The sequence below is a fragment of the Bombina bombina genome, chromosome 3 (assembly GCF_027579735.1).
Source record: "Bombina bombina isolate aBomBom1 chromosome 3, aBomBom1.pri, whole genome shotgun sequence".
Taxonomy (NCBI): domain Eukaryota; kingdom Metazoa; phylum Chordata; class Amphibia; order Anura; family Bombinatoridae; genus Bombina; species Bombina bombina.
The window spans coordinates 228,528,817-228,541,997 of record NC_069501.1 but is presented as its reverse complement, the minus strand read 5'-3'; the positions used below and the strand labels follow the sequence as shown (position 1 = coordinate 228,541,997).

The following is a 13,181-nucleotide window of genomic DNA, read 5'->3' as shown; positions in this document are numbered from 1 at the left end:
AGAACCCCATCCCTTGTTCTCTTAATGGAACAGGATGAATCACTCCCATTTTTAACAGGTCTTCTACACAATGTAAGAATGCCTGTCTTTTTATGTGGTCTGAAGACAACTGAGACCTGTGGAACCTCCCCCTTGGGGGAAGCCCCTTGAATTCCAGAAGATAACCTTGGGAGACTATTTCTAGCGCCCAAGGATCCAGAACATCTCTTGCCCAAGCCTGAGCGAAGAGAGAGAGTCTGCCCCCCACCAGATCCGGTCCCGGATCGGGGGCCAACATTTCATGCTGTCTTGGTAGCAGTGGCAGGTTTCTTGGCCTGCTTTCCCTTGTTCCAGCCTTGCATTGGTCTCCAAGCTGGCTTGGCTTGGGAAGTATTACCCTCTTGCTTAGAGGACGTAGCACCTTGGGCTGGTCCGTTTCTACGAAAGGGACGAAAATTAGGTTTATTTTTTGCCTTGAAAGGCCGATCCTGAGGAAGGGCGTGGCCCTTACCCCCAGTGATATCAGAAATAATCTCTTTCAAGTCAGGGCCAAACAGCGTTTTCCCCTTGAAAGGAATGTTAAGTAGCTTGTTCTTGGAAGACGCATCAGCTGACCAAGATTTCAACCAAAGCGCTCTGCGCGCCACAATAGCAAACCCAGAATTCTTAGCCGCTAACCTAGCCAATTGCAAAGTGGCGTCTAGGGTGAAAGAATTAGCCAATTTGAGAGCATTGATTCTGTCCATAATCTCCTCATAAGGAGGAGAATCACTATCGACCGCCTTTATCAGCTCATCGAACCAGAAACATGCGGCTGTAGCGACAGGGACAATGCATGAAATTGGTTGTAGAAGGTAACCCTGCTGAACAAACATCTTTTTAAGTAAACCTTCTAATTTTTTATCCATAGGATCTTTGAAAGCACAACTATCCTCTATGGGTATAGTGGTGCGTTTGTTTAAAGTGGAAACCGCTCCCTCGACCTTGGGGACTGTCTGCCATAAGTCCTTTCTGGGGTCGACCATAGGAAACAATTTTTTAAATATGGGGGGAGGGACGAAAGGAATACCGGGCCTTTCCCATTCTTTATTAACAATGTCCGCCACCCGCTTGGGTATAGGAAAAGCTTCTGGGAGCCCCGGGACCTCTAGGAACTTGTCCATTTTACATAGTTTCTCTGGGATGACCAACTTGTCACAATCATCCAGAGTGGATAATACCTCCTTAAGCAGAATGCGGAGATGTTCCAACTTAAATTTAAACGTAATCACATCAGGTTCAGCTTGTTGAGAAATGTTCCCTGAATCAGTAATTTCTCCCTCAGACAAAACCTCCCTGGCCCCATCAGACTGGGTTAGGGGCCCTTCAGAACCATTATTATCAGCGTCGTCATGCTCTTCAGTATCTAAAACAGAGCAGTCGCGCTTACGCTGATAAGTGTTCATTTTGGCTAAAATGTTTTTGACAGAATTATCCATTACAGCCGTTAATTGTTGCATAGTAAGGAGTATTGGCGCGCTAGATGTACTAGGGGCCTCCTGAGTGGGCAAGACTCGTGTAGACGAAGGAGGGAATGATGCAGTACCATGCTTACTCCCCTCACTTGAGGAATCATCTTGGGCATCATTGTCATTGTCACATAAATCACATTTATTTAAATGAATAGGAATTCTGGCTTCCCCACATTCAGAACACAGTCTATCTGGTAGTTCAGACATGTTAAACAGGCATAAACTTGATAACAAAGTACAAAAAACGTTTTAAAATAAAACCGTTACTGTCACTTTAAATTTTAAACTGAACACACTTTATTACTGCAATTGCGAAAAAACATGAAGGAATTGTTCAAAATTCACCAAATTTTCACCACAGTGTCTTAAAGCCTTAAAAGTATTGCACACCAAATTTGGAAGCTTTAACCCTTAAAATAACGGAACCGGAGCCGTTTTTAACTTTAACCCCTTTACAGTCCCTGGTATCTGCTTTGCTGAGACCCAACCAAGCCCAAAGGGGAATACGATACCAAATGACGCCTTCAGAAAGTCTTTTCTAAGTATCAGAGCTCCTCTCACATGCGACTGCATGTCATGCCTCTCAAAAACAAGTGCGCAACACCGGCGCGAAAATGAGGCTCTGCCTATGATTTGGGAAAGCCCCTAAAGAATAAGGTGTCTAAAACAGTGCCTGCCGATATTATTATATCAAAATACCCAGATTAAATGATTCCTCAAGGCTAAATATGTGTTAATAATGAATCGATTTAGCCCAGAAAAAGTCTACAGTCTTAATAAGCCCTTGTGAAGCCCTTATTTACGATCTTAATAAACATGGCTTACCGGATCCCATAGGGAAAATGACAGCTTCCAGCATTACATCGTCTTGTTAGAATGTGTCATACCTCAAGCAGCAAGAGACTGCTCACTGTTCCCCCAACTGAAGTTAATTGCTCTCAACAGTCCTGTGTGGAACAGCCATGGATTTTAGTGACGGTTGCTAAAATCATTTTCCTCATACAAACAGAAATCTTCATCTCTTTTCTGTTTCTGAGTAAATAGTACATACCAGCACTATTTCAAAATAACAAACTCTTGATTGAATAAGAAAAACTACAGTTAAACACTAAAAAACTCTAAGCCATCTCCGTGGAGATGTTGCCTGTACAACGGCAAAGAGAATGACTGGGGTAGGCGGAGCCTAGGAGGGATCATGTGACCAGCTTTGCTGGGCTCTTTGCCATTTCCTGTTGGGGAAGAGAATATCCCACAAGTAAGGATGACGCCGTGGACCGGACACACCTATGTTGGAGAAAACAGCTTATGGAAACATTTGTTATTTCTTTTACTAATAAAAACTCAAACCGTTAAGCTGCCTCTCCCAGTGTCTTGTTATTGCACCTGATATATGCTGCAATATGAATAAAGCCCAGTATCATGTCAAATAATAAATACAGGTTACCAGTAATAACCTCTGTTTCTAGGTCTACTGTTTACCCCTTCCCTAGTAGGGAAATAAATGTCAGCCAGTTCTGATACACCAAGTCTCCTCAGAAATAAAGGACTGAACATACCTCAATGCTGCTTGTAGCATGACACCGTTCTCCACACTGAAGATCTCTCTTATACTACCTTCAGAAGTTCTGTGGGAACCAACATGGATCTTAGTTACAGCTGCTAAGATCATCCACCTCAGGGTAGAAATCTTCTTCCATATCCCCCTGAGGAAAATAGTACACACCGGTACCATTTAAAATAAAAAAACTTCTTGATTGAAGAAACTAACACCTCGCTTTACCTCTTCCTAGTATAACACAGGCAAAGAGAATGATTGTGGTGGAGGGGAAGGGAGGAGCTATATATACAGCTCTGCTGTGGTGCTCTTTTGCCACTTCCTGTTAGCAGGAGGATAATATCCCACAAGTAAGGATGAAATCCGTGGATTCGTCGTATCTTGTAGAAGAAACTGTAGTCATACTATATTCAGGCCTGTTATAACAATACAGCCCTTACACATAAACCGCATCTCCCAGCGTCTAGCCCATATTGATACCCATATAAGAACATAGTCATCAATATTAAACAGTAATTTCAGTTCCACCATTTTACACATATTGCCTACTGATTACCTCTTCCCAGATAGGGAATAATGTCAGCCTGTTCCGATACCAAGTTTCCCAGAAACAAAAGACTGAACATACCTCAATGCTGCTTGTAGCATCACATGGTTCTCCACACTGAAGATGTTTTCTGTACACTACCTTCAACCGCTCTGTGGGAACCAGCAGGATCTTAGATACTGTTTGCTAAGATCATCAACATCAGGGCAGAAAGTAAGATGTCTCCACTCCTCTTGGGAAGTTACTGACTGATGATTTCTCCCTGAGAAAAATAGTACTCACTGGCACTATTTTAAAACAAATAACTGCTTGATTGAAGAATCTAAACTAACACCTCACTTTACCTCTTCCTATCATTAACATAGGCAAAGAGAATGACTGGAGGGGGAGGGGAAGGGAGGAGCTATATATAAAGCTCTGCTGTGGTGCTCTTTGCCACTTCCTGCTAGAAGGAGGTTAAATCCCACAAGGATGAAATCCGTGGACTCGTCATATCTTGTAAAAGAAATCATCCTCACCGGATGAAAATAAAAGAAGGCAACCCATAGGTTATCGGCCAGGAAGAACGGACAGACCCACAGGACCAGCCCAACAGGGGTCCGAGACTTCCAAGCTCAGAATTGGAAAAGGATACACAAATAAAGACTATAAGAAGATTACTTCATCCACTTATGTCTATGTATGCAAGCCAGTCGAAGAGTAAGACTGAGAATCCCCAGACCCATTAAGAATGGGATCCTCCAGCAATGCCAAAAACATGCCTTAGTAGAACACGAAGGCGCACCAGTCTATAACGAAAGGCACAACTTACCTCTGCCGGGACAAAAGGAAACACCGGCCCCGAAGGTTGACCCCCTGAGGCCTCAGGGGCAGTCGCTCCCCCGGAAGGATGAACTGGACCAGGCGATCCCACGCCTGACGAGCCCTGGTTAACGAAACACATACAATATCGTAAGCAAACTCCCAGGAGGTGTATATGCGCCAGTGCCAAAGATATGGCCATGCGGAACCGTGTTGTAAGCTCCGGTGGGAACAGGCCACACTCCCTAGAAAAGATAAGTAGCGTTTGGGTTACCTGCATGCATAGTAAGAGTTGGTGGTAGGGAACTCATCTTGTGAGAAATATAATCCCCAGAGGCAGATGGGCTCAGTGGGCACTCGAATCCCCGATCCCGAGGAACAGAGCAGTCAAAAACAGCATTCGGAACATAACTGATGGGCATGTATCACCCGGGCCAATTCATATTCTTCGCAAGAAGTAGAGCCTGAATCAGAGACATCCGTCTCCAAGAATCCTCCATAACTGGGACACTGCCACCTTCAGAGAACCAGACACCAGCAGACCAGGATTTCTCCGTTGCCATGCTGTTAGGAAAGAGAAAATTGAGTCACAAGGTAAACCGTGCAGTCCATGCAAAAGAGAACCGGACTGAAAAAGCCGCGTCACTAGACATAGGCCGTTATGTTCCAAAATAGCCATGAGCCGAAGCAACACTACACAGTAGCAGACAGAAGCACATAACAAACATGATTATAAACCCCCCTGTTCAATAATCCCCCTCAGGAGATATTAACGATTGATTCCTAGATACTAACCTCTCGGATAAACAGTTGAAATTACAATACATCCATGATAAAAGTAACATGAAACAATCTTACCGGAATCTATGCTGTGGAACAGGAACACGGCCCTTCAAGTGTGACAAATAGTAGCGTCGCTTCTGCCATGGACTTGAGAGAAAAAAGCAGGCAGTGAAACTTGTCAATGCCGATTGCTTGTGGAGCTGTTAATATGAGTCGGGATGGTTTCGCAGAAAGACTCTCCCTGCATCTCCGGACTCTAACTTTTACCTATGCTCTCACTGAGAGGCTGACAGGACTACTTAAAACTCTAGTCCCATGCCGATGAGTACTACCCTCCATAAGAGACTATCGAAAACTTCTGACACTTCTCTGCCAACCTCCTGGGACGAAAGGCAAAGAATGACTGGGGGATGAGGGAAGTGGGAGGAGTATTTAAGCATTTGCCTCCTCCTGGTGGCCAGGTTCTGAATTCCCAAAAGTAATGAATGCAGCTGTGAACTCGTCCTATTTATGAACAAAAATCTTAATTGAAGTGAAATAAATCCAATCTTCTTCAGACACCAAAACTTCACCTCCTCCTTGCATCAAAGGCAAAGAGAATGTCTGGGGTTTGTGGGAAGGGAAGTAATACTTAACAGTTTTGACTGTGGTGCTCTTTGCCTCCTCCTGCTGGCCAGGAGTGGTATTCCCAACAGTAATTGATGAAGTCGTGGACAAACCATATCTTAGGAAAAAAATAAGACACCTAAACAGAACATCACACCCAGGACATAACCAGACCCTGCAACAGAAAGGGATAAAAACACAATGCTTCCTTACTTTTCTCCTTCAGCTATCTGCTGCATCCTATATGCCTCAGCTTCAGCTGGCCTTCTTACTGTGGCTACCAGTTCCTTGTCCATTCGGATAATTTCCTTCTCCTCAATGTCAATCTGCTTCTTCCGCGAAACAACCTCAATCTCTATCTCCTCCTGGCGGATCTTTTGTTGCTCCTTGGCTGCTTGAAGCTCATAAGCCAATTGAGACTCTGCTTTCTATATGGAAAGTAGAGAATGCTTTACAAACCTTATCCACACCATAACACTACAATCTGTCTAAATAATTACAATTAAAAAGACATAGAAGTCAAAATTAAACCTTTATGGTTAGACAAAAAAGTTTTGCAAAACATTCTTATATTCTTCTATTATAAAATTCACTTTCTTTTGGTATCACTTGAAGATACTTGGCTCCTTTCCATAACAGCATATCTAGATTGGCTCAGGACCATGTATGTGGCTTGATAATTAAATGGCAGTATCCAACTTAAAGGATACCAAAAGAACTAAACTGGAAAGGCTTTTTAAAGTGGCAAGCTTTTGATGAATAAACAGAGGAAATAGAATATAGCTCGTTATCCAACCATTTATGTAGGAGGGGCAAAGAATATACACCCACCACTGAATCTTAAAGTGTGAGAGATAAATTTATCAGTCAACACATTAGATTTGCATAATCAACAAATGCAAGATAACAAGACAATGCAATAGCACTTAGTCTAAACTTCAAATGAATAGTAGTTTTTTTTATATCAAATTTCAAAGTTATGTATATTTCCACTCCCCTTGTACAATGTGATAGCAATCAGCCAATCACAAATGCATATAAATATAGTCTGAATTCTTGCACATGCTCAGTAGGATCTGGTGACTCAAAAAGTGTAAATATAAAAGACTGTGCACATTTTTTTTAATGGAAGTAAATTGGAAAGTTGTTTTAAATGACATGCTGTATCTGAATCATGAAAATTTAATTTAACCTGAGTGTTCCTTTAAGTTCAATAACTACATTAATTGCCCCTGCATTTCACAGAACATATTCATTTTTACCTTGGTGTTCACTTCCTGACTAAATGCTGCTTTTTGCAGTTCAAAAGCCCGTTTGGAGTCAGCCATTTTAGTGTCAGCCAAGTATTTCACATCTAACATCTCTCTCTTGCACAGGGCTTCCTGAACAAAAAAATATAAATAAGTGATATAATGTATAATTTTTTTTGATAAAACCTGCAAGCAAAAGCACGAAACTACAAAGCATAGAGCATGTGCGCTTCCCTCCTCCAGTTCCTTACATGGATCCCTTACCTTTATACCAGCATCACGCTCTGCTTCAGCGACACCAATATCTGCATCTCTCTGAACAACTGCTGTCTGAGTCTTACCAAGAGAACTTAAATATTCAACTTTATCATATACATCCTGAAAGAAAGAAAAAAAACAGTTATAGGTGATATCATAAAACATAGTCATTAGTCAAATGCTTTATCCTCAAATATTGAGTATAGGAGAAAGTGTAGCCCTCCTGAAAGGGATACTTTTTTACTGGGTTCCTCCAATAAATCTATTTTTAAAATTATATTTATAGCAACGCCATGCAATTTGAATAATTTCAAAAGGCATAAAAACAAATTATGCTTACCTGATTATTTCATTTCCATCGTGGGAAGGAGAGTCAACGGTTTCATTCATTACTTTTAGAATAAAGAACCTGGCCACCAGGAGGCGGCAAAGACACCACAGCCAAAGGCTTAAATACCTCCCCAGCTCCCCTCATCCCCCAGTAATTCTGCCGAGGTAACAAGGAACAGTATGAGAAATATCAGGGTATAAATGGTAAAGCTGAATTAAATTTAGGTCCACCCACCTTAGTTACGGGCAGGAGCCGTGGACTCTCCTCCCCACAATGGAAATTAAATTATCAGGTAAGCATAATTTATGTTTTCCATCTAAAGGGGAGGAGAGTCCACGGCTTCATTAATTTCTTTTGGGAAACATATAGCCAAGCTTTAGAGGATACTGAATGAAACCGGGAGGGTAAAAAAAGCAGACCCTAATCTGAGGGCACCACAGCCTGTAAAACCTCTCTCCCAAAAACAGCTTCCGCAGAAGCAAAAATGTCAAATTTGTAAAACTTTTAAAACTTTGTAAAAGTGTGTAAGGAGGACCAGGTAGCTGCCTTACAAATCTGCTCCATAGAAGACTCATTTTTGAAGGCCCAAGACGAAGCCACAGCTCTAGTTGAATGAGCCGTGACCCTCTGAGGAGGCTTATGTCCCGCTGTCTTATAGGCCAAGCGAATCAAACTCCTCAACCAAAAAGACAAGGAAGTAGAAGAGGCCCTCTGCCCCCTGCGCTTCCCAGAATACACCACAAAAAGAGATGTAGACTGTCTAAAATCCTTTGTAGCCTGAAGATATAACTTCAAGGCACGCACCACATCCAGATTATGAAGTAACCTCTGCTTAGAAGACGAAGGGTTAGGACACAAATAAGGAACAATTATTTCCTGATTGATGCTACGGTTAGACACCACCTAGGGAAGAAACCCCAAACCGGTGCGAAGAACCGCCTTATCCGCATAAAAAACCAGGTTAGGAGGCTCGAATTGCAAGGCAGTGAGCTCAGATACTCTGCGTGCCGATGCAAAAGCCAACGGAACCCTCTGCAATACCTTAAGGACCAAGTTTAAGCTCCACGGAGGAGTAGACTGCCTAAAGACAGGCCTGATTCTAGACAGAGCCTGAACGAAAGATTGAATGTCAGGAAGCTCAGCGAGCTTCTTGTGCAACAAGACTGATAATGTTGAAATCTGTCCCTTTAAGGAACTAGCGGCAAGACCCTTCTCCAACCCCTCCTGGAGAAAGGACAGAATGCTGGATACCTTCACCTTGTGCCAAGGATATCCATGCTTCTCACACCGGGACAAGCAAGTCCTCCTCACCTTATGGTAGATGCTACGAAGGACTGGCTTCCTTGCCCGAACTAGAGTGTCAATCCCATTTTAAGAAAAACCTCTCTTGGCTAAGACTAAGCGTTCAATCTCCACGAATTCAGCCTCAGAGAAACGAGATTTTGAGGTTGAAAGGGGCCCTGTTCCAGCAGATCCCTGTGACAAGGTAACCCACATGGCGGAGAGGATGACATCCCCACCAGATCCGCAAATCACGTCCTCCACGGCCATGATGGAGCAATCAGGATGGCCGAAGCTCGCTCCTGTTTGATGCGTGCCACTACACGAGGTAGAAGTGGTAACGGTGGAAAAATGTAAGCTAGGCTGAATCCAAAGGCACCACTAAGGCATCTATCAGCTCTGCCTGGGGATCCCTCGATCTCAACCTGTATCGCGGTAGCTTGCAATTGAGTTTGGATGCCATGAGATCTATCTCCGGCGTTCCCCATCTGAGACAAATCTCCACAAACACTTTGGGGTGAAGAGTCCATTCCCCCGGATGGAAGGATTGCCTGCTGAGAAAGTCCGCTCCCCAGTTGTCCACACATGGAATGTGGATCGCTGAGAGAGAGCAGCTGTGGGACTCTGCCCACTCCAAAATCTGAGATACATCCCTTATTGCTAGGGAGCTCATCGTACCCCCCTAATGGTTGATGTAAGCCACCAAGGTAATGTTGTCGGTCTGGAATCTGATGAAGCTGAACGACCCCAGAGGAGGCCATGCCCTCAGAGCATTGTTAATTGCTCAAAGTTCCAGAATATTTATCAGAAGGAGAGACCCCTCGCGGGACAATTTTCCTTGTGCCATCCTGGAACCCCAAACATCTCCACATCCTGCGAAACTCGCGTCCGTGATCACAATCTCCCAGGATGGGCTCAAGAAGGATGTCCCCAGGGACAGATGCTCCAGACGGATCCACCAAGAGAGGGAGTCACTGGTCCGAGCATCCATGGATATCCGCTGAGATAGATCTGAATGATCGCCGTTCCACTTTCTCAACATGCACAATTGAAGAGGTCTGAGATGGAACCTGGCGAAAGGGATGACGTCTATGCTGGAGACCATGAGCCCGATCATCTCCATACACTGAGCCACCGAAGGGCTGGAGGAGGACTGAAGGGCAAGACAGGTGGACGCAATCTTCCTGCGTCGATCTGTGAGAAATATTTTCATGGACAGAGTATTATCGTGCCCAGAAACTCCACCCTGTTGCTGGGAACCAGGGAACCCTTTCCTGAGTTGATCTTCCAACCGTGAGATTGGAGTAATAAAAGAAGAGCCCTTGAATGATCCCCTGCGAGGCTTAACGACGGCGCCTGGACTAGGATGTCGTCCAAATAGGGCACGCCACAGCAATGCCCCTGGATCTGGCCACTGCCAGACTCTCTGGGCCAACGCCAGGCCGAGAGGAAGGGCCACAAACTGGAAGTGTTGGTCCAGAAACGCAAATCTTAGGAACTTGTCCCTGTGAATTGGTACATGAAGGTAAGCATCCTTCAAGTCTATTGTCATGAACTGTCCCTCTTGAACTAGGGGCAGAATAGATGGTTTCCATTTTGAACAATGGAACAGCCAGACACTTGTTTAAACAGTTCAGGTCCAGAATCGGGCGGAACGTGCCCATCTTCTTTGGAGCCAAAAAAAAGATTTGAATAGTACCCTAGACCCCTTTCTGCTCGGGGTACTGGTACAATAACACCTAGAGAGGAGAGATCTCTCACACATTCTAGAAAGGCCTCTTTCTTTTCCGGTCTTGAAGACAGGTTTGACAGGAGGAATATGCCCCTGTGCGGATGGGACCTGAACCTTATCCTGTAACCCTGGACGACAACTTCCAGAACCCAAGGGTCTTGAACGTCCTGCGACCAGGCTTCGGACAAGAAACAATCTGCCCCCTACTTGGTCCGGAGACTGGTCGGGGGCCGCCCCTTCATGCCGATTTAGTCTTCGTGGGCTTCTTGTTCTACTTGGACTTGTTCCAAGACTGACCAGGGTTCCAAGTTCCCTTGGACTGGTCCGCTTTCGCGGCGGCTGCTGGCGCTGGGCCTTGTCCACGCAAAAGGGACGAAAAGTATATCATTTAGGCTTAGCCTTCTTATCTTGCAGTAGGAAAGCTCCCTTGCCTCCCGTAACCATGGATATGATCAAATGCAATCCTGGACCGAATAGAATCTTTCCTTTAAAAGGCAGGGACAACAGCCTCTACTTAGAGGTCATGTCCGCAGAATAAGACTTTAGCCACAAAGCCCTGCGAGATAAAATGGAGAATCCTGAAACCTTTGTTTTCAGGCGAATAATTTGCATATTGGCGTCACAAATGAAAGCATTGGCGACCTTCAACGGCTTAATCTTATCCTGTATCTCATCGATGGAAGTCTCCCTCTCGACCATATCACACAGGGATTCACACCAATATCTCGCAGCTCCGGAAACCGCGGCTACAGCTGCTGCCGGTTGAAAAACAAACCCTGTGTGCTGAAACATTTTCCTTACCATGTTGTCCAACTTTTTATCCATGGGCTCTTCAAACAACGAACTATCCTCGAGAGGAATAGTCGTCCGCTTTGCGAGCGTAGAGATAGCACTCCACCTTAGGGACACCGTCCCCCACAGCTTGAGAGTCCGGAACAGGGAACAGTTTCTTAAAGGAAGAAGGGGAAAAGAAAGAGCCTAATCGCTCCCATTCATTCTTAATAATATTAGCCATCTTATCAGGAACCGGGAAGGTCTGAGGCACCACCCTGTTCTTGTATACCTTATCAAGTTAGGAATCGAAGGTTGCTCGGTTCCGGAACCTTCAGAGTAGCAAGCACTTGCTTCAGCAAAAAGCACAAATTCTCCATCCTAAACCTAAAGTCAGACTCCTCCGCAGCCGGAGGATGAGATGACATGGACTCCGACCCAGAAGGAGCCTCCTCCGAAGAGTCGGAGTGGGCCTCATCATCGTATAACGCCTCTGATATTTCCATAGGCGTAGACAAACCCTGGGCCGGGCTGCCAGTATACGCCCTACGCTTGCGCTTAGCAGAACGTGGTAAGGCATGGATCACTTTCGATATCGCTGTTTGCAGTTGATCCGAAAAATCTGACGGCCAACGAATCTCTCCCGTAGGAGTAATGGTTGGACCCTGGGGCGCTGCATGTGCACTCGGAGATGAGAGCAGGGAACGCACCTCACAGGACGGGGAGCCCTCAGAGGTGGACAGCTCAGTAGTACAGGTGGCCCTCGTTTATCAGAATAACAACCTTTTTTTCCAGTCATGTGACTGCTATTGAAAAGCATTGAGAAGCAGTACATTTATTAAAATAGCCAGTAGGTGGAGCTGTCCGCTTGTGTTGCAGTTAATTAATCAGTTTAACCAGCAATTAATCAGTTTAACCAGACCTGAGCTATCGAGCAGATTTCAAAGGAACAAGATCTTCCTGTCTATAAATCAGTCCAGATTGGAATGCATAGAAGAAAAAACAGAATTTATGTTTACCTGATAAATTTCTTTCTCCAACGGTGTGTCCGGTCCACGGCGTCATCCTTACTTGTGGGATATTCTCTTCCCCAACAGGAAATGGCAAAGAGCCCAGCAAAGCTGGTCACATGATCCCTCCTAGGCTCCGCCTACCCCAGTCATTCGACCGACGTTAAGGAGGAATAATAGCATAGGAGAAACCATATGGTACCGTGGTGACTGTAGTTAAAGAAAATAAATTATCAGACCTGATTAAAAAACCAGGGCGGGCCGTGGGCCGGACACACCGTTGGAGAAAGAAATTTATCAGGTAAACATAAATTCTGTTTTCTCCAACATAGGTGTGTCGGGTCCACGGCGTCATCCTTACTTGTGGGAACCAATACCAAAGCTTTAGGACACGGATGAAGGGAGGGAGCAAATCAGGTCACCTAAATGGAAGGCACCACGGCTTGCAAAACCTTTCTCCCAAAAATAGCCTCAGAAGAAGCAAAAGTATCAAACTTGTAAAATTTGGTAAAAGTGTGCAGTGAAGACCAAGTCGCTGCCCTACATATCTGATCAACAGAAGCCTCGTTCTTGAAGGCCCATGTGGAAGCCACAGCCCTAGTGGAATGAGCCGTGATTCTTTCGGGAGGCTGCCGTCCGGCAGTCTCGTAAGCCAATCTGATGATGCTTTTAATCCAAAAAGAGAGAGAGGTAGAAGTTGCTTTTTGACCTCTCCTTTTACCTGAATAAACAACAAACAGGGAAGATGTTTGTCTAAAATCCTTTG

The 13,181-nt window shown here is 44.7% G+C and overlaps 1 protein-coding gene across 2 annotated transcripts in view; it reads right to left on the bottom strand.

The window, feature by feature from the left end:
* Nucleotides 1-13,181, bottom strand: part of FLOT2 (flotillin 2) — a 493,007-nt gene that overhangs the window by 83,101 nt on the left and 396,725 nt on the right. For both annotated transcript variants that reach the window (XM_053706184.1, XM_053706183.1), the window contains exons 6-8: nt 7,297-7,410; nt 7,045-7,164; nt 5,996-6,210 (exon numbers count right to left, since the gene is read on the bottom strand). In XM_053706184.1, coding sequence (XP_053562159.1) covers nt 5,996-6,210; nt 7,045-7,164; nt 7,297-7,410 — 449 coding nt within the window. The remainder of the gene's footprint in view (nt 1-5,995; nt 6,211-7,044; nt 7,165-7,296; nt 7,411-13,181) is intronic.